Source organism: Mobula birostris, chromosome 1 (genome assembly GCF_030028105.1).
Source record: "Mobula birostris isolate sMobBir1 chromosome 1, sMobBir1.hap1, whole genome shotgun sequence".
Lineage (NCBI taxonomy): Eukaryota > Metazoa > Chordata > Chondrichthyes > Myliobatiformes > Myliobatidae > Mobula > Mobula birostris.
Genome location: NC_092370.1, coordinates 115104562 through 115128433, shown reverse-complemented (window position 1 = coordinate 115128433; position 23872 = coordinate 115104562). Strand labels below are relative to the sequence as shown.

The 23872-nt window shown below is 46.9% G+C and overlaps 2 protein-coding genes across 9 annotated transcripts in view; one reads left to right on the top strand and one right to left on the bottom strand.

Annotated features, from left to right (window-relative positions):
* dpy19l1l (dpy-19-like 1, like (H. sapiens)) overlaps window positions 1–12470 on the top strand; it is a 137191-nt gene extending 124721 nt beyond the window's left edge. For 4 of the 5 annotated variants that reach the window (XM_072260622.1, XM_072260631.1, XM_072260640.1 and 1 more), the window contains 3 exons: window positions 805–904; window positions 1960–2085; window positions 3522–3913. In XM_072260622.1, the coding sequence (XP_072116723.1) occupies window positions 805–904; window positions 1960–2085; window positions 3522–3690 (395 nt within the window). In that variant the 3' untranslated portion in view covers window positions 3691–3913. Of the gene's footprint in view, window positions 1–804; window positions 905–1959; window positions 2086–3521; window positions 3914–12396 lie in introns of those variants that run through there. The other variant, XM_072260649.1, reaches the window with a different exon arrangement.
* Window positions 2095–23872, bottom strand: part of bmper (BMP binding endothelial regulator) — a 67333-nt gene continuing 45555 nt past the window's right edge. For 3 of the 4 annotated variants that reach the window (XM_072260681.1, XM_072260691.1, XM_072260671.1), the window contains exons 5-15: window positions 23001–23091; window positions 22343–22425; window positions 19506–19605; window positions 18995–19104; window positions 17661–17798; window positions 16467–16571; window positions 15638–15683; window positions 14302–14628; window positions 13312–13648; window positions 10990–11120; window positions 2095–4918 (exon numbers count right to left, since the gene is read on the bottom strand). In XM_072260681.1, coding sequence (XP_072116782.1) covers window positions 4740–4918; window positions 10990–11120; window positions 13312–13648; window positions 14302–14628; window positions 15638–15683; window positions 16467–16571; window positions 17661–17798; window positions 18995–19104; window positions 19506–19605; window positions 22343–22425; window positions 23001–23091 — 1647 coding nt within the window. In that variant the 3' untranslated portion in view covers window positions 2095–4739. The remainder of the gene's footprint in view (window positions 4919–10989; window positions 11121–13311; window positions 13649–14301; window positions 14629–15637; window positions 15684–16466; window positions 16572–17660; window positions 17799–18994; window positions 19105–19505; window positions 19606–22342; window positions 22426–23000; window positions 23092–23872) is intronic. The other variant, XM_072260699.1, reaches the window with a different exon arrangement.

Genomic DNA, 23872 nt, shown 5'->3' with positions numbered 1-23872 from the left:
CCACCCTGTGAAATGGATCTCGGTATCGCATTACCAACTGCCTCATAAGGTTCTGCTATAATGCGCTAATGATCTTTTGCTCAGTTCTACAGATTCCTTAATACACCAGTTCCAAAGATTACTGTGTTTTACTTTTGCCTTTAATGTAGTTGCATGATATTTCCATTTCTCTGTAGTGGAGCTGGGTGAAATTAGTGATTTATCTGCCGGGTTAGAGTCCAAACAAAAGCAGCTGCTCAGTAGCCAAAGGCAAATTATTTTAAGAGTAACACACAAAATGCTGGAGGAACTCAGCAGGTCAGGCAGCATCTGTAGAAAGGAATATAGACTTGATATTTCGGCCATATCATTCCTTCGGCATTTTGTGTGTGTGTTATTCTGTATTTCCAACATCAGCAAAATCTCTTGTGCAAATTACTTTAAACATAGTTTTGCTGCTACCTGTTAATGCAGTCTTTGTGTACCCCAACCAGGATGGAAGAGGGAAGCTATGGAAATGTAGAAACTGGAACAGGGGCCTGGCTTAGTGCTTTAACCAGTCGTGTGGTGTGAGGTGGTCACTGTAAACAGTTTTCCTGGGATGTTAGTGCCGAATACACAGAGAGAGCAGTCAGCAGCAATAACAGGGACATCAGTTGTCATCCTTCTTTTTCAAGGCATCTGTAACACTCATGCGTTTATATGTGACTTAATGATTTAACTGTATTTCATTGTATTTTAAATAGAATAACTAGCTTCCATTTATAGATATGTAATTATAAAAAGTTGGTCTTCTCATCAATAAAACATTCAATCTTCCCTCAGATGCTGTGTTTGCTGGGGCAATGCCCACAATGGCAAGCATCAAGTTATCTACTGGACGGCCCATTGTAAATCATCCACACTATGAAGATTCAGGTCTGAGGTGGGTGATAGCTCTGTTCACAGAGATGTCTACAGCTGGTTGGTTTAGGCAGCTTTTTCAATGTCTTGTGTTTTCAAATATTCATTGTTTAAAGGGCTATTTTAAATATCAACAATTTCAGTTATTAAGGGGAATAGAGAGATGGATAAGCCCTTCAGAAAATACTTTGAATATTTTGTTAAAGAATAACACTTTGTAGGCAAATGGTCCTATTTTCAGCTGAATGGTGACCTACAGAATTTTAACTATACCTTGTATCCCCTTGATTTCTCCCTTGGTTTCGATAACTTTCCATTTCCCCAGTTCATTGGGTGTTACCCCCTCCTTCCAAAATAGCTCCCACGAAAGAGAAGCTGTTACCAAGGCAGCTGGTTAGCTGGGTATTGCCTTCCTTGGCCTAACCCCCTTCACTCATCTGATATTGGCTGTCTCTTGTTTTGTTATTGCTGGCCTGCTCCAAAGAAGAGACTCTCTCTACCTGAGTCTGTCAGTCTGACCTGATGCTGATCGCGGTAGCTGACCTGGAGAACCCTGGTGTTGACAACGAAACATATTGTTACTTATTGTCCATTCATTGTTTATCCTTGCTCTCCTTACTGAATTATTGACACCTTCCCACTACATTGATGGGTCAGACTAGAATAATGTCTCTTCATACTACACAGTCGCTCTACACCAATACTCGTGCTACCTTCCGTTGCTGTCAGTAGGGTCACACTTCCTGACATGATGGTTGTTTCCTGAACCCTCCACCAGCCTCTTGCCCTCTCCTCCCTCTCATGTAAATCCTTGAATTCAAGTGTTCCTACTTGTTGGCATACTGCAGTGTTACTGGTACCTCTTCACTTTTCCTACCCTGGCAATCACTTCCCTGTCCCACCCTCGATTACTGTGGATCACTGATCTGCTGATATTTTGAGTGCTGTGCTTCGCCTTCCTTCTCTGAAGTGTACCCTTTCAACCATTTAACCCTAACCAGATCCTCATTCCTGAAGTATCCCCTCCCTAAACAGCTCCCCCAAGCCAAACCAACATCTTCGTCTCTTTTCACACAGACAAAGAACAAAACAGGTGTATGCAATGTACAGTCGGAAGTCAGCAGAGGAGGTGAAGAACGGGCTGCTTCGCATGGGAGTAGATTATTTTATTTTTGAAGATTCTTGGTGTTTGAGAAAAACAAGGTGCGTATGTATGATTTTAAAGCTTTAATAGATCTCTGATCTGAGTTGCCATCAAGTCCTTCATACATGCTAATTATTCCTCATTGCTTCAGTCTTTGTGTCATTGAGGAAAATCCTGGTTCAGTGCAGACTTGAACAGACTCCCTCCTTCGTCTTTGTTTGAAACATTCAGATTAATGAATGATATCCCTTCTGTAATGCCAATGAAGTTTTTATTTAAGAATTCCATAGATGAGCTATTGTATTGCAGAATCCTTCAACTCTCTTATGACCAGTGTGCCCTGTTGAGCTTGGGTATTCAGGCAATGGAGAGCATCCTCAATATTGTTGCTGGGTCTGTCTTTGTGGAACTGAGTCAGCCTCTGTTTAGTCCAGTAGCTACTTAATTGGTCCATTCACTGCTTCTCAGTGGTGGCTGCATATTGAAACCAAGTCCTTTTAACTTGGTAGACCTTTGCCATTTTTGTTCTGCTGATTTTAGAATTAGCAGACATTTTTCAATATAATTACTGTTATGAGCAAGCTAAAAGCAGGCCAGGCAGCATCTGTGGAGGGAAACAAACAGTCAACATTTCAGGTCAACACCCTTTACCTGCACTGAGTAGAGGGGAGATAGCTAGTATAAAGAGGTGAGGTGAGAGGGCTGGCAGATGATAGGTGGGTCAAGTGAGGGGGAGTGAAAGATGAGCGAGGGAAGTGGAAACAACGACAGAAGCTGGGAGGTGACATTGGGCTGAAGATGATGGAAAGGAAGGTGGAACTTGAAACAAGTAGAGGTGGAGGGCCCTCGTGGAAGAGGTACGTGGATGCTCGGCTGATGAGTGGATAGAGAAGGGTAGTGGTGAGGGCTGGGTTGGATGTAGGGTGAATCAGGAGAGACACACAAGGGGAACAGTTTACCTGAAATTGGAGAATTCCGTGTTCATGCCATCCAGTTGTAGGCTACCCATGGAATATGAGGTGTGCATTATAGGAACACCACCTCATTCCTCCTGAGTAGTCTATATGCTGATGGTATATATTGAATTCTCCAATTTCATATAACCTGCTTCCCCTCTCTCTCAGCAGTTGCCCCACCCACTCCATCTGCCCATCTTACACCACTAGGTCCCCTCCTCCTACAGTTCCCATCTGCTTCTCCACCCTCCTTCATCTGGATCCATGCTCCACCTTCCTTTCCTATTAGATTCTGTCATCTGCTGCCCATGGTTTCATCCACCTATCACCTCCCGGTCTTGGCTGCTATTCCCAATCATCGCTTCTCCTCCTGCCTAACACCCCTCCTTACCTAGATCCACCAGTCACTTTCAGATTCTAGCTCCAAGGCTTCCCTCCACCTCTTTATATTGCCATCTCCCCCTCTGCCTGTTCAGTCCAGATGAAACTAATACAAGCCTGTGCTTCAGCTTCATTGGACTGCTTCCTCTCACCCATAGAGAAGGCTGCAGTATGCCAGAAATTTGGGATGTGGAAGATGTGGAAAATGCAAAGAAAACTCCTTTGTGCTCCATGGTTTCTCAGTCGCCGACTCCACACTTCATCCCAGTCTTTCAGAACGATGTTTACAAAGTGTTAAAGATGAAGAAAACTGTCAACTGGACATAAAGGACAGAGATGGTTAAGCATTGCTGTGCTTAAAGGTCGTCCAAATTTCTTGTATCGATGGCAACAGGAAGTATAATTGAACATGAGAACAAATGTAGAAATATGATCTTTGTAATAGTTCCTTTATAAGAGGTATTTTCATGTCTTTATGGAGTTAATGCATATGTGATTATTTTCAATAAGGATTTTGTGAATAAAAATTCAGCTTCGGTTATATTTTGAACTTTGAGAATATTTCTAGTTGTCACATTTACATTGTTGCTGTTCTCTGATAGACACTGGAGGCCTTTGCTGGTAGGTACATCTATACATTCATAACATACTGGAAGAGGGCAGCTTCTTCCTAGGACTAATGCAGAGGGCAACCGTATAAAGGAATAAAACTTGTTAGCTGTCATCCTGGTATGTGTGGGGGGGAGTAGGCAACCTCAGCAGCTGTCTGGAGTCATAAAAGTCACCCATTTGTTTGGAAACACCCAAGGGTGTTGGGTAGGAAGCAACTCTGGTCCAAAGGTGCAGCCATTCTGGGGGGCAGTGACACTGGGGTAGCTCATAGTCCGTGCCCTACTTCCTGGTCATGTCTCCACCTGGAGCATCACAAGAGAACCAGTTCAATTGGCCCAAGGCCAGGCGCCTTTGCTTTCTGCTTCAGCTGAGAAAAAGAAGTTGAATAACTCGTCCTGCAGCTGAGGAAGAGGGTGACACTGGAAATCCCTGCTGAGTTCATCCATTCACTCTTAAACCAGCAAGCTCTTCAGCGCACACACAGAAGCAAGGGAGGTGTGTTTTTAAGAGTACGAAAATGCATAAAATACTAAAATAAATCATTCCATTTGATCTTGTATTAATTTAAGGTTTTAGTTTGCTTGTGTACATGGCACACTTTTCACATATTCTGTCCAATGGCGTACTCTCCGTGCGCTCATTCCAGAAAAAGACAGCATGCTCCTTTGTTCCCTTCTTGTCTGTGTTGGAGATGCAGTGTGGGTTTCGGCTGCCCCAGGTTTGCGTTCTGATTACCTTATTTACCTCATGGATCCTTGGGCTGTTCACCGGGGGCACAAGGATGGCTTGATGCACTGTCCTCTGTGAAGCACCAAGTTTGCAGGGCAGTGGCAGCCTGCCACACATGGCTTATTGCAAGGGCCGATTTCATTCCAGTTTTCACAGGTCTTCGAACAGCCTGGTCCGCATGTGTTGTACACAGCGCCGTGCTTACACTGAGTCGCTGCAAGGAGATAGAGCAGGGGTTAAAAAACAGTAAACACGATGATCCTGCGGCAGTGGGTCTTTCCCAATTTCTGCCGGCTGTATTCACCCCTTGGACGATGGTTATACTTGACAATTAAAAACCCAGAGGACAATGAAGGGGTTTGTATCTAAGGGTTGCCCTTGCACTTCTGCTTGTGTCCTTCAGTGGCAGCAGATAAAGGAAGAGTGGCCAAGCCTTAAATACCACCCAACACTCCAGCACAGCCTCCACCCACAGCAGCAGGCAAGGGACCTGAGCCGGCACAAGGCAATGGTAACTAACTGATTGATGGAATTTTCTTTTTGAATTCTGATTGGTCAAGGGTTTAAAATGGCACAGTAGTGAGCAAGATACAAGATCAAAGTAAATAGTCCTGTGATTAGGCTAATGTTAAATAGGTAGGTTGATGGCAGTGCAGCTTGCTGGGCTGGAAGGGCCTGTTCCACACTCTATCTGTTCATTAATTAATTAAGGAAGATACCTGATCAGTGTTATGAAGGCAGTAGATGGTGATGTGGAATTGGTTTGAATTGAAATCATGAGCATAAATTAGGAAATGTGGGCATGTTTGAAGGTAACTACAATTATCATGAGAGATATTAATGTACATATTGATGGGATGAACCGAACTGACAAAGGTGTCATAGAAATTATTGGAATGCATGAGCAATGCATTACAGAGTCTATCTAATTCCAGATTTGGACTATGGAAAGAGGAAGGAATACTAAGGCACCTTGTGGTTAAAGATTCCCTATGGGGCTGGTGACCACAATGTAATAGGATTCCAGGTACAGTCTGAGGCTGTACACCATAGGTCCATAACCAATGTCTCCAATCAAAATTAGGATAATTATAATGGCACGAGGGAATTGTCTAAGGTAGACTGCGTAAACAAGCTCTGAGAGGAACTGTGGCAGATATACAAATGACTGGTCTATGATGCTGAGCAAGACATTATCCCCATCATAAAGACTGATTTTATTGAAGTGCTCCAAGCAGTAGTTCCATAGAGACCATGTTATGGAACTGGAGCTGCAGCTCGATGATGGCAGCTCATAGCGGCAAATGCAGAGGCCATAGATAGGAGCTACATGGAGGTAGTCACCCCCAAGTTTCAGGAGGCAGGTACCTGAGTGACTATCAAGAGAGCAAATTTAAATAGGCAGCAAAAGAAGAGCACCCCTGTAGCTGTTCCCCTCAAAAATAAGTGTACCACTTGGATAAAGTTGGGGTGGGGTGATGGAGAACCTATCAGGGGAAACCACAGTGACCAGGGGTCTCTGGCACTGTGGTTCAGAAGAGAAGATGTGAGAAGAGGAGTGCTGATTCCATAATTAAAGGAGCAGAAAGCAGATAGTATGCTGCCTCCCAGGTGCTAGGGTCAGGGATGTCTCAGAAAGGGTCCACGACATTCTAAAGGAGGAGGGTGAACAGCTGGAAGTCGTGATACATAATGGTGCCAACAACACAGGTAGAAAAAGGCAGGAGTTACTAAAGATAGAATATAGAGTGTTAGGTATAAAGTTGAAAACAGGACCTCCAGGGTAGTAATCTCTTGACTGCTCCCTGTGCCACATGCCAGTGAAGGCAAGAATAGGATGATTTGGCATGATAATGCATGGCTGAAGAATTGGGGCAAAGGGCAGGGTTTCAGATTTCAGGATCATTGGGATCTCATCTAGGGAAGATGAGATCTGTAGAAAAGGACAGGTTACACCTCAACCCAAGGGAAACCAATATCCTTGCAGGCAGGTTTGCTAGAGTTGTTGGAGAGGGTTTAAACTAATTTGGCAAGGGGATGGGAACCAGGGTGATAGGGCTGAGGATGGGAAGTTTATTATACAACTAAATGCAGTGTGTAATGGGACTGAGAGGAAGGACAAGCAAATTGCAGTCAGTGGGATGAGCTGAAGTGTAACTTGGGGGCCAAAATCTAAAAGGAGGATGAACACAGGTCTGAAGGTGCTATATTTAAATACACACAGTATACGGAATAAGGTGAATAATCCTGAGACGCAGTTAGAGATTGGCAGGTATAATGTTGTGGGCATCTCTGAGTCATGGCTGAAAGAAGAACATAGTTGGAGGCTTAACATCCAAGGATGCACATTGTATCGAAACGACAGGAAGAGAGGCAGAGGGGGTGGGGTGGCTCTTTTGGTAAAAATGAAATCAAATCTTTAGAAAGAGGTGACATAGGATCAGAAGATGTAGAATCCTCGTGGGTAGAGTTAAGAAACTGCAAGAGTAAAAGGACCCTGATGTGAGTTATATACAGGCTTCCAAACAATAACCAGGAAGTGGGCTACAAATTACAATGGAAAATAGAAAAAGAATGTAAAAAGCACAATATTGCAATAATGATGGGGATTTCAATATGCAGGTAAATTGGGAAAATCAGAATGGTGCTGGATCCCAAGAGAGGGTAGTAGTAGGACACCTACAAGATGACTTTTTAAGAACAGCTTGAGGTGGAGCCCTCCAGGGGGAACAGCATTTCTGGATTGGGTGTTATGTAATAACCCAGATTTGATTAGGGAGCTTAAGGTGAATGAACCCATAGGAGCCAGTGATCATAATATGATAGAACTCGCCCAGCACGTTGAGGAGGAGAAGTTAAAATTGGATGTTATCAGTATTACAGTGCAGTAAAGGAAATTACAGAGGCATGAGAGAGGAGCTGGCTAAAGTTGATTGGAAGGGGACACTAGCAGGGATGATGGCAAAACAGCAATGACTGGTGTGTCTGCAAGAAATTCAGAAGGCAAAGGAAAGATGAAGTATTCTAAAGGGAGGATGAGGAATCATGGCTGACAAGGGGAGTCAAAGACAGCATAAAGGCAAAAGAGAGGGCATATAATACTGCAAAAATTAGTGGGAAGGTAGAGGTTTGGAAAGCTTTTAAAAACCAGCAGAAGGCAATTTTAAAAGCTGTGAAGAGAGAAAAGATGTCACATGATGGTAATTTAGTCTATAATATAAAAATATTTTAAACTTTTTTTTTCCAGATAGTAAAAGAGACAAGAGTGGATATCAGATTGCTGGAAAATGAAACTGGAGGGGTAGTAATGGGGGACAAACTTAATTAGTATTTTGCGTCAGTCTTCACTGGGAAATACAAGAGTGCCAGGGGACAAAAGTGAGTATCGTTGCTATTACTTCGGAGATGTTTGGGAAGCTGAAAAATCAGGAGGTAGATAAGTCACCTGGACCAGATGGACTATACCCCAGGGTTCTGAAAGAGGTAGCTGAATAGATCGTGGAAGCATTAGAAATGATATTTCAAGAATCACTGAATTCTGGAATGGTTCCAGAGGACTGAAAACAGCAAATGTCACTTCATTCTTTCCGAGGGGGGGAGGAAGAAGAAAGGAAATTATAGGCCTGTTAGCCTGACTTCAGTGGTTGGAAAGATGATGGGAGTCTATTATTAAGGATGAGGTTTCGGGTTACTTGGGGGCATGTGATAGAACGGGCAAAAGTCAGCATGCTTTTCTAAAGGGGACATTTTGCCTGATCAATCTGTTGGAATTCTTTGAGGAAATATCAGACAGGATAGACAAAGGAGAGTCAGTGAATGTTATTTATTTGGTTGTTTAGAAGGCTTTTGACAAGGTGCTGCACATGAGGCTGCTTTACAAGATGAGAGCTCGTGGTACTACAGGAAAGATACCCACGTGGATAGAAGATTGGCTGACTGGCAGGACTGGGAATAAAGGGGGTGTGTACTGTCTGGCTGCCACTGACTAGTGGTGTGCCACAGAGGTCAGTGTTAGAACCGCTTCTTTTCATGTTGTGTGTCAATAATTTGGAAAGGCACAATGATGTGTTAATGGTCTGAATGATGGTTTTGTGGACAACACTAAGGTAGGTGGGGGGCAGGTAGGGATCAGGGTGTGTGCAGTAGGACTTAGGCAGACTGGTGAAATGGGCAAAGAAGTGGCAGGTGGAATATTGTGTAGGAAATTGTATGGTTATGTTTAAACAGTGGTGGAAAGAGTAAAGGCAAGGGTTATTTTCTGAATGTGAAGAAAATTCAAAGATCAGAGGTACAAAGGGGCTTGGGAGTTCTCGTGCAGGATTCCCTAAAGGTTAACTTGCAGGTTGAGTAGGTGGTAAGGAAGGGAAATGCAATTTTACCATTCATTTTGAGAGGACTAGAATATAAAAGCAAGGATGTAATGCTGAGGCTTTATAAGGCATTGGTCAGACTTCACTTGGAGTCTTGTGAGCAGTTTTGGGCCACTATCTAAGAAAAGATGTGCTGGCATTGGAGAGGGTCCAAGGAGGTTGGTGGAATGATCCCAGGAATGAAAGGGTTAACATATGAGGTGTGTTTGATGGCCCTGGGCCCATAATCACTGCAGTTTGTAAGATGGAGGGAGTGGGGATTTCACTGAAAACTATTAAATATTGAAAGGCCAAGTCAGAGTGGATGTGGAGACGATGTTTCCTATAGTGGGGGAGTCTAGGACCAGAGGGCACAGCCTCAGAAACAGAACAGAGATGAGGACATTTTCTTTTTAATCAGAGGGTGGTGAATCAGGAATTCATTACCACAGATAGAAGTGCAGGCCAAGTCATTGGATATATTCAAGGCAGAGGTTAATAGGTTCTTGATTATCAGGGTATCAAAGGTACAGGGAGAAGACAGGAGAATGGGGTTGAGAAGGGTAATAAATCAGTCATGATGAAATGGCAGGGCAGACTCGATGGGTGGAATGGCCTAATTCTACTCCTACATAGCCAGCCAAAGGTGCTTTAACATCAGCACCAGATCTTGAGGCGAGTGGTTCTGGGTTCGAATTGGGCCAGCTCCTTGTATGCTTTACATCTGTGCTGGGTTGAATATTGAGCTAGCAACTCGGCCTTGTAAAAAACAGATAAAAACACTAACGAAACGGCAAGGTTGCTGCCCGATGCATCACAAAGTGCAAAGAGGTATAACAAAATGACAAAAGTCATCTAAATGGAGAGATTCTGCAAATGAGTGTTCAAAGGGGTCTAAGTGTTCTTGTGCATGAGTCACAAAAAATATCAGGCAGGCCCAAAAAGTAATGAAGAAGGCAAACCATTTGGGCCTTTCTTCCAAAGGAGTTTAAAATTAGGGAGATTCTGTTGTAATTATCAGGGTGTTCGTGAGCTGGAATACTGTGTACGATTTTGGTCCACTTACCTAAAAATCATGTAATAACACTGGAGGTGGTCCAAGGAGAATTGCCAAGCTGATTACTGGGATGAGATGATTGTCCTATCAGGAAATGCTAAAGACTTTGCTTATTTATTCCTTAGGGCTTATAAGAATGAGGGTGATTTTATTCAAACATATCAAATGCTAAAGGGAGGGGATTCACAGTCAAGGGAACACAGCTACAAGAAGATGGTCATTTAAAACTGAGATATGGGGAAAATTCTGATGGCAGTGGCTCTCTGGGGTTCTCTGTCCCACTGAGTGGAGAAATCTGGATCATTTGAACTGGAGGTGGATAAATATTGGACGGATCAAAGAATACAGGGGAAGTGGCACAGGATTTGAAGCCAGTGTAGGTTAGTCATGGTAATATTAAATGGTGAGTCAGGCTTGAAGGGCCAGTTGGCCTACTCCTGCTCCTATTTTCTTGAGGCTTAGGCTGAAAGATAAAATGTCTCCTGAAGAATGTGATGATCAGGATCAGTGGCACGGTTTAGAGCTGGTGAAGCAGGCTGTGTGCGGTGACAGGAGGAGCTGTGCGTTAGCAGTAAACATATGGAAACTGCTGCAGTGCATGGGTGAGAAACCGGCAGGGTTGAGCACTGAATCCCTGGAGACTGTGAACGGTGTGTGAGGCTATTCTAGATCCATGCCACATAACCAATGAAGGCCTTGTAACTGTGAGCATTCCAGAGGCAGTTGCACCAAGTCCCCTGTGAATTCGAGCACAGTGAACACAAGGCAAATTCCCAAAGCGCTCCACACAGCCTTATCCCAGTACAAAGTGTGAGCTCCCACTGTGCAAACTTTGCTCACGAGTGACCAGATCAGGCTGACTGCCTGTCAGCAACTCACCCAGGCAGCTCATCTCTGGCTTCCAGTGCACATGCACACCTTCCCTCTGACAGGCCCGTGTGTAGGCAATTAGAGACTCGCAGTAACAATTCTTGTGCATGGGGCACTCACACATGTCAGTGACACAGGATCTGTGGGAAAGATCACAGGAGAAGTAAGAGCAAAATGTCCACATCCACACCCACCATCCCTGTCCACATCCAACTCCGCCGTTCCCATCTCACATCCACCTTTCCCTGTCCACATCCAATTCATCTCACATCTACCATCCCTGTCCACATCTAACTCCACCGTCCCCATCTCACATCCACCATCCCTGTCCACATCCAACTCCGCCTTTCCAAATCTCACATCCATCTTTCCCTGTCCACATCCAACTCATCTCACATCCATCATTCCCTGTCCACATCCAACTCCGCGTTTCCATCTCACATCCATCATTCCCTGTCCACATCCAACTCCACCGTCCCCATCTCACATCCACCATCCCTGACCACATCCAACTCCACCGTCCCCATCTCACATCCATCATCCCCTATCCACATCCAACTTATCTCACACCCACCATCCCCTGTCCACATCCAACTCCGCCATTCCCCATCTCACATCCACCATCTCCTGTCCACATCTACTACTACAGTTCGATGTCCTTATCCGCCATTCCTTGTCCAAATCCACAGCTACCATTCCCTATCCACTAACGTTCTGCTGCTTACATCTTCAAATGCCTTTCTTAAATTTTCCTGCCTCTTAGCCTTTTGCTATGATGTTAAGTTCAGGCACCAATACCCTCTCAGTGGATGTAAAAGAAGAGTTCATTGCATCCTTTGTATCTGCCCGAGTGGTTGGATTTGGGCGAGGGGGCGGGGGGAGGGGGTGGTAACTGGTGCTGGACTTCGAGTGACTCTCCCATTATCAGAACTGAAGCTGATAGTTTGACAATTAATTTGCTGTTGGTGAGATACAGCTATGCACAAGATGTCCTGTTTTCCTATGTCACAACAAAACACTTCTAAAACATTCAGTGATCAGGTGTCCTGCAGCCACTTCTTGCAGTAGAGATGCAAGTTGTCCCTGTCTGTGCAGCCCTCTCCCCCTGTTTTGTGTCGAGTGGGAAGTGGTTCACTGCTCCAGGCGTGGAGTCTTTTCACTTAGAGTGACCAACTTTGTCCGAGTTCAACTTTGCTGAAGCATAAAGCATCTGACCCAACAGCAAGATCTTCAGCTTTACTTCTGTTCCAAATACCACAATGTTTCTGACCAGCCTCATTGCACAATGCTCTGTTAGTCCAGATCTTTAATGACTAAACTGTCTGCCCTTCAATCATGACGATTTTATAGAACAATGAACCCTGTCTCTCAGTCTACTTAGTAATTCAGAGAACCAAAATATCTGTTCCCGTCTAGGTGGAAGTATCGTAATGCTCAGATGCCCCAGAACATAATGTGACCACGGACACTTCAGACAGGAAAATCTCAGGCACTGAGTAATTCAGTGATTTACTTTGTGACATTTCACGTGATGCTTTTTGTGGTTTGCCAAGACTTCACCTCAGGGCTTTATAGAGCTTCAAGTTTCCATGAACAAATCCAGTCATATTTGTACAGAAATTCTAAAGCTCTGTATCGATTAGCAATGATACATACAGCAACAAAACCCTGAGTTCACACAAAGCCAGACCCAGTTAATGCCCAAACAAAAATAAAGCAGGTTCTTCTGTGCCTGTGGAGATACCAATGTGGGCACAGTCTGCCATCTTGTGGTGAATTGAGACATAGCCAAATACAATTCTTAAACCAGTAACTGGAATGATCAGAACAGATTCCCACTGTGTCTGCTCATAGATGGTCCTGGACAATGTTGAGAACAGATGGGGAGGGAGATGGGATCACATTTCGCTGCCCTAACTCTCAGGGATGTACAAGTCAATATTTCTATTGCTTTTTCCCCAAGTCGTACCAGAACCCATCCTCTCCCCCCCCCCCCCCCCATCCATGGTGTGATGCCAGACAAGTGAGACTGGGGTCATATAGAAGCTGCAGTAGCTACAGCAATACATTACCTCCCTTAGGACACCATTTTCAGAGCCCTTACACCTACTGCTGACCCTTGGGACACACCTGTACCCCTGCCCCAACAATGACACTCAGGACACACACCTGTACCTCTATACCCAAATGATGATGCTTAAGACACACATTTATACCCTCTGCTGACATGCTGACACTCAGGACAAATACCTGCACCTCTACACCCACTGGTGACCCTTGGGGCACACACCTGTACCCATGAACCTACTAGAACACCCTAGTGACACCCACCTGTAGAACAAGACATAATCGACCTTGGAATGACAGTTCTTGAAGGGCCAGGATTTGAGTCTCTGGCACTCTCTGTGAGCACGGAACTTGACTTTCACAGTCCCAGAGCAGACGTGAGGCCAGAGCCTTCGCTGGGCCTGTTTACACACTTTGTTCCTCTCCACACGCCACGACTCAGCAAAGGCATCCACATCAAACTTGAAACTGCCGTCTCCACCGATCAGGTCATCCCGTTTGTGTCCGTTGTAGTTTCCGCACAGACCGCAGAGTTTGCCCTTCAGTGAGGGAGCTGCCATAACCTCGACAAAACTGTCTCCATCCCACGAGATCTCAATACCTATCAACACAAGATCTGTTACTGACCATACACTGTTCCCTCCCTTCACATCCAGGCCAACAACCATTGTGCAGAACCATGGGAGTGTCACGCACCGTGTCTGGTCCTCGCACCCCACTACAGTACTGAGAGTGTATCACATCATCGTTAGCCTGGTCTGCCCCTTCACTGCAGAAAGGGAGTGTTGTACACCCTCAGTATGGTCCTCGCACCCCACTACAGTACTGAGAGTGTATCACATCATCGTTAGCCTGGTCTGCCCCTTCACTGCAGAAAAGGAGTGTCACACACCCTCAGTCTGGTTCATTCCCCCCCCCCCCCACTGCATTACTGAGGGAGAGTCACATTACCCTCGGTCTGGTCTGCCCTCTCAAAGCACTGGAACTGTCCCGGAGATCCCAGAAGCAGAGTGTAACCCCCACCAACACCAGCAAACAGATCTCTGCCAGCATCCCAGTGCTGCCCACACAACCTTCTCTGGATCAACCAACAATCTGCTGGAGGAGCTCAGTGGGCCAAGGAGCATCTGCGGGAGGAAAGGGCAGTTTTCCTGGAGCTGAGTGGGGAGTAAAGGACCGTTCTCACCTCGGGAGGGAAGGGGAAGGGCAGATCTCACCTGGTGAGGAAGAAGGGGTTCCACTGCTGCAACTCACCTACTGCTGTCATTACTTTGAGCAAGTAGCCCTCCAGCTGAATGGAAAAGTTTTGACCCTGATAGGGCAGTGCAAGCTTCACCCCATCCTTCTTCACGGTGAGGTGCTGGAGCAGGCTGACGGTCCCCGTGCTCAGCACCAGGTCGATCGACCTGGTCCAAGAGTAGGCCTGTGTGCGCCGAGCGTCGTTCTCCACAAGCACCTGGAAACTGGCAGCACGGGAGCAGTCCTTCACCAGAACGTACTGGCACGTCCCTTGGAAGTTAAAGGCCCTTCCGTCAAAGGTGTTATAATGGGGGTCACCGAACACTGTACAGACGCCGGGTTCTGTGTGAACATAAACACAGGGTCAGCCTGGTTCGGCACCTAGACAGATCGGTGTTCAGAGATGGAAATGATGGGGCAGCACTGTAGCATAATGCTTTACGTGCCAGTTTTTAATGATTGGGGTTTAATTCCCAGTGCTGCCTATAAGGAGTTCGAACTGTCCCTCCAGGTGCTCGAGTTTCGTCCCACATTCCAAAGACGTTGGGTTAGGGTTAGTGGGTTGTGGACATTGAATGTTGCCGCTGGTAGCATGGCCCTTGTGGGCTGCCCAGCACAATCCTCACTGATGTGACACAAATGACGCATTCCATTGTATGCTTCAGTGTACAGGTTAAACATCTGTGACCCCCTCTTTAGTCTTTATTCATGGCCACAGCACAGATCAGGCCCAGAGACAGACAGGAATGGCTCATAACAGCCCAGCCTCAGTGATGGGTGAGGTGGGGCCAGAGGTTGAGATACAAAACACATCAATTGCTTTCAGTAGAGACATCCTAAACAGAAATACAGAGTTGGTTCTGAGGGAGTGACCGGTAGGAAAGTTCGGAACTAGTGTGTGTGATGTGGCTTTAGATGGTTCTTGAGGGGGATGTATAAACATGAATATATGATCCTGGGGTATTCGTGGATCAAAAAGACAAGAAAAGGAAAACAAATAAATGGGGTCTGTTTGGAGCAATGAGTGGGGGGTGGTGGAATTCCACAGGGATCCGTGCTGGCAGTCAGATGCTCAGGGCTCAGTTCATCTGTTCCGTCTGTCAAAGTGTAGCATGTGGGGACTAGAAAGGGTTACAGTGTCCAAGAGCGCCGTAGGGGCCAGAGCGGGTTACAGAGACCAGGAGGGGTATAGGGACCAGAGGGTTTATAGAAATGGGGAGAGGATTAGGGGCCAAAAGGGTTACAGAGATAGGAAGGGTGTGGGGGCTGGAGGGCATAACAGAGATAGGGAGGGGTGAGTGAGGTATGAAGTGTAAATGCGTTCGAGTGTCCATGAGAGGTTTGTACTCACTTTCAGTACAAATTGCACAGCACCCATTCCTGTTGATGGTCTTTCCCTGTGGATGAAACACATCGGTCAGTACAAAGATCACAGTTAACTGTGGGACTTCGTTTTACTGGGGGAGACAGTTCTTTCTGTCCAGCTTTGAGAACACATCGACCAATTCACACAAGTGGATCGAGGACATAAAGGTCGGTCCTGGAAGATCATTTAGAGCTGTGCCGTCTGAGTGGAAACACAAGGGCCTTGACCTGACATTTTAATTGTCTACACAGACACTATCTAACCTGCTGCGCGTCACCTTCAGGATCAGATTTCGGTATTTTACATTGTCTACCCTGGCACTTTGTCTGCTGGGGAGGGGTTGTGACCAGAGTGGGTGCACTGACTAGGCAGCTGGGGAACACCTGGGGTAGAACATTCATTGGGGTGGGTGATGGGGTGGAGCATAAGCCCCAGCATGGAGCAGGTGGGTTGAAGGGATGTTCCCTGCTGCACTCATACTGTCCTGCACTCGAGTGCTGAGTACTGGAAGGAAATGTTTCTGTGCTTGACTGAAAAACAAATCCTCACCTCTGGACATGCAGTGCAGGGCTCAGCACCAGACACAGAACTGGGTGTCAGTGTGTGAAGGACAACTCTGGACACTGAATACATGATAGTCTAAGCACAGCACTGCAAAAACACTAGATACAATGAGGAAGAAATGGTCTGATATACACATTAGACACAATGAACCCGTACAGGGCACTAGATACTGTTGCACTGGATACACAGTAAACCCAGTGAGGTCAGGTGGCACTGTAAACATTACTCTGGACACAGTGCACTCACTCACCACTGGACAATCCTTGACGGGGGGACACTCCTTCCTCCGACATTCTGTCACTCCCTTCTTGCACACACACAGCGAGCAGTTAACTGCTGACCACATTTCCCCATCCTGCAGCAAGGAATCAGGAAAGACAGTGCTGTATTACAACCACCTTCTCAGGACCGAACTTCTAAACCGCATGTCACCACCCACGCGTGTTCCAATAAACACTGAGCCCCTGGGTCCTGTAAGACCTTAGCCCATTTCTGTCACCTGTGGGTGCAGCAGGTGTTTCCCAATGAACGGACTTACCTGTCTGGCTGGTCAGGGTGTCCTGCACCATTGCTGGTCCCACACCACAACCACAACTCTCTGCCCGACTGCCAGCTTCCACTGCTTAACTCTGTGTCCTGGGGCTGAGGCTGAGATCCAGAGATACAAGACCCAAGAAACCCTTCGAATCAGGTCCCCATTCCTTTCCAGAAACTCTGAAATGTCTGAGTTCCGATGGAAAAATAGGGACAGTGGTTCCCAGTCTAGACCAGAATATGGAGAAAAGAAGAAGACCAGTGGGAAGAGTCTGGAGGTGTGGTTACCCCACGCTTGGACAACACTAATGGACGATCAGGCTGTACCAACACTGATGGTGTCAGTCCACCTCCAATATCACTACTTCAATTGATTACTACCTCGTGAGGGGTCCAGGGAGGGGTAGCACCTCTGGTGTAGGGCTTGTTGGGTCCATTCTAGGGTAACTCACTAAGCTTTGGTGCCCACCAGACACACAGATCTCACCTGTGGCTCCAAGTAGCTGTCGGCAGCAGCCACGTCCCAGTACACCACCTTGGCAGGTGTGCTAGACCAGGTGATGGTAACCAATGGGCCTATTACACCAGTGAGATAGGGACATGCCTGTCCTAGCTTGCAAAGTTAACTCCAGATGAGATCCAATGGCCAGGAAGGTGGCTCTGCAACACTCCGTGGAATCGAAGGGCATGACAAGGCACTACTGTAGTCATGGTCATCCACTGCAACCAAGGAACACCTCAGTTGTGATGCTTGTTCATAGCACTACATCTAGACTTCTGGGGTCGAGCAAGTGGAACTGCCCCACTACAATGGCTTTTCCACTTTAAAAACTCTCCCACGCAGGTTTCCTGTCATCGTTGGACGCGAGAGACAACCGCCATGAGTACTGGTGTCCGTGACAGCACTCACCTTGTAGACCCTGTTCCCAACTCGACAAAGTTTGAACTGCTCAGCGGAAATGTAGGACAGACATTCCTCACAGCACTGACCCCGATCCCGGCAGGACCCGGGGGGAGAACAGTGCTTCCTGCAGATTACGCTGGAATCCTGTGTGAAAACAAGTGCGTCAACAAACTCCAAACTCTGACTGTCACAGTAAAAAAATCCACACATCCAGATTTTATTACACTCAGATTTTACTACTGTAGTCATGGTCATCCACTGCACAGCAAGATTTTATTAACAGGCACATTAACTAAAGCAACAGGAGGGGTCACTCCACATCCAAAGACCAGCCACGTGACAGGATCACAGCTGGTCTTTTGCTCAATCCCACTTCCCCACGTGAAACTAACACCCCCAAAATCCACCAGTCTGCACCGTAAACGCATCAAGTACCAATCCATGCCATAAACACACAGACCGAATCTGCTGAACCTTCAGCTCCTGGGACACAGAATTCTGAAGGTTCACAGAAGAAGCTGTTTCAGATAACTAGTGTCTTTCTGGAGTGTGGCCCCGGTCCTTGTGATCAATCCAGAGACACAGCCTCCCAGGATGGAGTCCAGCCATGGGCCACAGTGGCCCTGGGTGCTGGAGGTGTGGTCGGGATTGGACCTGGCTCTCTGGAGCATGGCCTAACAGAAGTGCATGGTTGACTCTACCCTCTACACAAGCCAGCGGGACCTCTGCAGCATCCACCCCACTCCTCCTTATACAAAGGCCAGCTCTTCCAATATCCCGTAGATGTCTGGACACAACAAGGCAAAAAGTGGCAGTGGTCTGTGGACTTGCTGGGTTTACAAGTCTCATCTCCTCTGAGTGTCAGTCAGGAAAACTGACCAAAGGACACCAGATCCAGGTCAAAGACTTCCGCTCCCACCCTAACATGAGTCCTCGGCACCCCTAAGCTAAGATCACAGCTTCTCCCATCTTTCCTCATCTTGACCCTGTCTCTCCCACATCCCTTCTCTCATCCCGATCCTATCTTTTCCAATCCAATTTTTCCCAATCACGATCACCTCTCTCCTGATCCCACCTCTCAATCTAATCTCCTCTCAGATACCTATGCCTTTCCTCCCCAACACACCTAACTCCCCCACCTGTCTTTCCTACCCCCATCTCTCCCCAGACACCTCCATCTTAGCCACCTTCAACTTTCAGCGCCCCACCTTGCCCTACCCCTACCTCACCATCTAGTAATGCAGACTCCAGGCTGCTTTCCATCCTCCCCAGTGCTGACAGGGAGGGTGAAACTACAGCCACTCCAATCTCCACACGATAGGCTGCTTGTCTTTACCTACCTTGCACACACACGAGGTGCAGTTATCATAGGCAATCGAGGTTTGATGCTCGTAGACCTTACTGTGAAACAAGCAGCTCCTGGCACTCAGGTCAAACACGCGTCTCTGACCTGCACCAAGGCAAAAGCGTGCAGCATGTTACAGGAAGGACACACACCCACATCTTGCTCCCAGAATGAAGAGATGGCCCTCACAGAGACCAACTATTTCTAGAGTATGTGGCACGGACTGTTCGGCTCGTCTGCTGTGTGCCGGGATTTCCTCTCCACCCAGGGTGTCTGCACTGCCTTCATCTCCCCAGTTAGAATCTTGCTCCTTGGTCCTCTGGACGAGGCTGGAAGGTCTGTCAAGCCTTCTCCTTGGTTACATCCTCAGGGTCTCCACAGGGGAATCAGTTAAAATCTTAAATCTGCCATCACAAGTTGAGTGCCCTTGAGTTACCCAATGTTCCTCAGTAAATCTTTCCTTCAGCACGAGTGGAATTTATGCTGTGAAAATTGAATTCACTCACCAAAGCACCGGGGGCAACATTTTCCAGTCGGCACTCGGCTGAGGTGATGCGGGCAGGAGAGAATGGAGCAGACCTCACGGACACAGTGCAGTGCACCACCCTGTACACAAACAGAGACCACAACGTCAACACTTCTCCATACCGTCAGGGCCAGATTATATAAGGTCAGTGAGAGGGACGATAGAACAACCTCTGGGCCTGGTGCATGGGCTGTGAGTTGAGACAGGTGTACCAGTGCAGAAGAATCTGCTGGAACAGGACACAGAGTGGGGAGCACATCCCGTGAAGACAGCTGTCCCAATGGGAGCTTGCTGCGCAACCTCAGGAACCAGGAAGCTCAACCAACACAGGTTTAAGGTAGAACCAGAGCTGGGGGAGGATACATTTACATGTTTCAGAAGGACAGACTGTAAAAGGAAGGAGGTAGGTAGCTATATTCGTGAAGGATGAGATTGGTACCGAGGAATAATGGGGAACTACAGGACTAAAATTCCATCTGAGGCAGAATCAGTGGAGGCCAAAGGGGAAAATGGCAAAGGTGAGAGGGATATGGGCCACTGACAGGTCAGTCTCTGGTACATAACACTGTGGCCTGTCCCACAGGGCAGTCAGGATGTAACCTAGCTCCCCAGACAGGATAACATTCACCTGGAGCAGCAGACACTGGCCCACCTCTGGACTTGGAGGAGTTGCATGTTGTTCCATTACAGGGTGTGACACAGTAAACCTAGGGCTTCAAGGCGCATAGTACGCATACAGGAAGGCACCGTGATCCCAGCTCTGTCTCAGGAACAGATCATCAGAGGACTGAGGGAAAGGTTCAAGGATGAGCTCAAACCTGCCGCGAAATGATGCAACATTCCCACTGATGCCTGGTATCCCTGGCCTGTGACTATTCAGTGTGGAACCATCTTTGGGATGGGATTGAGAGCGTCAAGTCACAATTGCAGACATCCCACCTCTCCCGGAAGTTCTGGGAGTCTCCCACATATTAATAGTGGCTCCCTGATGCCCGCAAATTATTTACAATATCCCGGAAATCAATTTTTTTGAGAGCGAGAGAACATGAGAAAGAGCAAGAGACAGCGAGTGTGAGAGGGAGCGCGTGAGAGTGAGCACGAGACAGAGCAAGCGAGAGAGAGCGCGCGCCATGGGAGAGTGTTCCAAAAAAATATATAAAACGTACGTCACCCCAGACTACCCTAAAGTGTACCCCTGCCTAATAGGGGTCAAAAATAATGACAGTGTTGCTCGCTGCACTGTTTGCAACAGTGACTTTTCTATTGCCTGTGGTGGGTTAGACTGTAAAAGACATATTGAGGTGAGTTTAACAGGGTGTCATTCGTTCATTAGCATAGCTAATATTATATAAACTAGCTGGCTAGCTGCTAAGGAGCTACTCTATTGCAGACATCCCACCTCTCCCGTAAGTTCTGGGAGTCTCCCGCAAATTGATGGTGCTACCTCCCTGAAATGAGTTTTTGCGGGGTGGGATGTCTGCAATTGTGTGTATACAGAGATCCTGGGTAAAGCGCAGGAGAAGAGCACCAACCTCACAAACCCCTTCCCACAGGAGGCAGGCTGTTTTGGATTGGGTATAGTGTAATGATATGGGGTACAGTGCAGCAACACAAGATACAGTGCAATGAATTGGGGTACCATGTAATGAAATGGGATACAGTGCAATGAAATGGAACACAATGTAATGAAATGGGCTAAAGTGTAACAGCACAATGTATCATGTCATGAAAGGTACAGTGTAATGACACGGTACAGTGTAATGAAACATGATAGTGCAATGAAATGGGAAACAGTGTAATGACACAGGGTACAGCTTAGTGAAATGGGGTCAGTGTCATGAAATAGGGTATAGTGTAATGAAATCAGATACAGGTAATGAAACGGTACAGTGTAATAACATGGTACAGTTTAGTGAAGTGGGGTGCAGAGTTATGTAATAGGGTACAGAATAATGAAACAGGGTACAGTGTAATGACATGGTATACAGAGTGATAAAATGGGGTACAGTGTAATGACTTGTGGTACAATGTAATGAAATGGGGTGCAATGTCATGCAATAGTGTACAGTGTAATGAAAGGGGTACTGTGTTATGAAATGAGAAACAGTGCAATGAAATGTGATGAAGTGTAATGACAAGGGCACAGTGTAATGAAACAAGAAACAGTGCAATGAAATGTGGTTCAGTGTAATGAAAGAAGTACAGTGTAATGAAAGGGGTACAGTGTAATGAAAGGGGTACAGTGTAATGAAACAAGAAACAGTGCAATGAAGTGGGGTACGGTGTATTGAAACGTGGTACAGTATAATGACAAGGGGTACAGTTTAATGACGAGGGTACAGTTTAGTGAAATGCAGTGCAGTGTCATGTAATAGGGTACAGTGTAATACAAAGGGGTACATTAATGAGCTTTCAGTAATGGATTCCTCAAGGAGAAGCAATTATAGCTGATATGACTTCAAACTCAGTTGCTAAGTTGGGCAGAGCAGTGGCAGATGGAATTTAATCCAAATGTGAGGTAATGCAGGGAACAGAGGGTTGGGGAAAATGGGGTGCTTGGAGGGACTAGGAGGTCAGGAGGGGGATTGGGGAGTGATGAGGGGACAGGGAGCTGCAGGGTTACTGTGAGGTTCAGGTGGGATGGAGAGCTGGAGGCAGGAGCTAGGGATCTAACTTGGTTGCTAATGCGAGCTTCCACCAATGCAGCACTTGTCCGCCTGTCCCCTGCAGCACTCTGCCAACTGTGTGTGGGCCAGTAATCTTCCTCAGGGCTCCCGGGGCGCTGATGCCCTCTGCAGATTCCTCAGTCACACTCACCGTGCAGGAACATTTAATACAATGGTCTCCATCCGGATAGAATTGCTCCCCTTCCCGGTAGTGGTGTCCACCAAACTCACAACCTGGAGTCAAACAGAGTCATTGGGTCAGTCGGCAATCATCCAGAGTTGACCCAGTAACAACTGAATGATGACCTGTTGATGACCCAATGATGACCCAGTGCGACCCAGTGATGACCCAATGGAGAAGAGATCGAGCTGAGGTTGTACAGAGTGGGGCCATCTCACAGCCACAACCCCAGGTGAAATGGTGGTCACAGCAGAAACCTGTTCACTTTGCCCACCACAGGACTAACCCCCTCGATATCTCTTTCTGGAACAGGCCCTGCCCTCAGACCCACAGTTTCCTCCCTCTATCCTACAGACCCCCTCCCACTGCCACAAGCTCTCCCAGATACACAAGGCCATAGTGCCCTCCCATATACCATGCCCTGCCCCTGACCCACCCACTTATGCAAGCTCCTCCCAAAAACCCACATACCCCACCCCCAGACCTAAAGACCCCCCTGCTGATGTAAGCTCCTCCCAAAAACCCACATACCCCACCCACAGACTTAAAGACTCGGATACTGACACAAGCTGCCCTTTGCCTCCTGAAGTCTACAAGCCAGACTTTCCCTCACGGAGCGGCCACTCACCTGGACACACTGGGCAGCAGCCATGCCTGGGCTGGATGGGATGCTTGCAGTGGACCACACACAGCACTTCTGACTCAGTAATAACACCCTCCTGCAGGCGGAAACGACAAACAGAGCGTTATCTCAGCTCGTGACCGTGGCAGGTCCCCGCACTGGCACAGACACACCCTCAACACTCACTGAGTCTCTACAGTCAAATCCTGGTGTACTGTGACTACAAGAGCATGTCGGGGCTGGAGCTCCTCGACGAGTGACCCCCATTCACACTCCCCTTACCCCTTCCCACAGTTCGATGACATCAGAGAGGATTACATGACTCACACTCAACATTTTAGGAACAGCTTCTCCTCCCTCCATCAGAGCTTTGAATTGTCCATGAACCCATCAACAGTACCTCGCCTTTCCTCTTTTGTACGTTTTAATTTAAGCTTATTGTAATTTTTTGTGTCTTGTGTTGTACTACTGCCACACAAGAACAAATCTCAACATTTCATGGCATATGTCAATGATAATGATTCTGGTATTTCTCAGAGACTTTTTCTTTCTCCACAGGTGCTGCCTGACCTAGAAGTTACTGATTTATTTCACATTCTCAGTACCTGTAGGTATTTTTTCCAGCTAGGGCCTAGACTCGGGATAGGGGAGCAGCAGTGTGGGGCTGGAAAGGGGGTCATGAAGTTTTGGAAACTGTGGAGTCTTAGTCACTGAGTTTACTCAGAGGTGTGTTGATTTCTGGATAGGGAATGGAAGGATAGGGAATTAGTGCAGGAAGATGGGACTGAGGCCACGAACAGAGGAGTTGGGTGAGGGGGTTTCCTCCTACTCTTGTGTAGCAGGACAACTCCATAGTCACTCAGTCCTTGATGACAAGT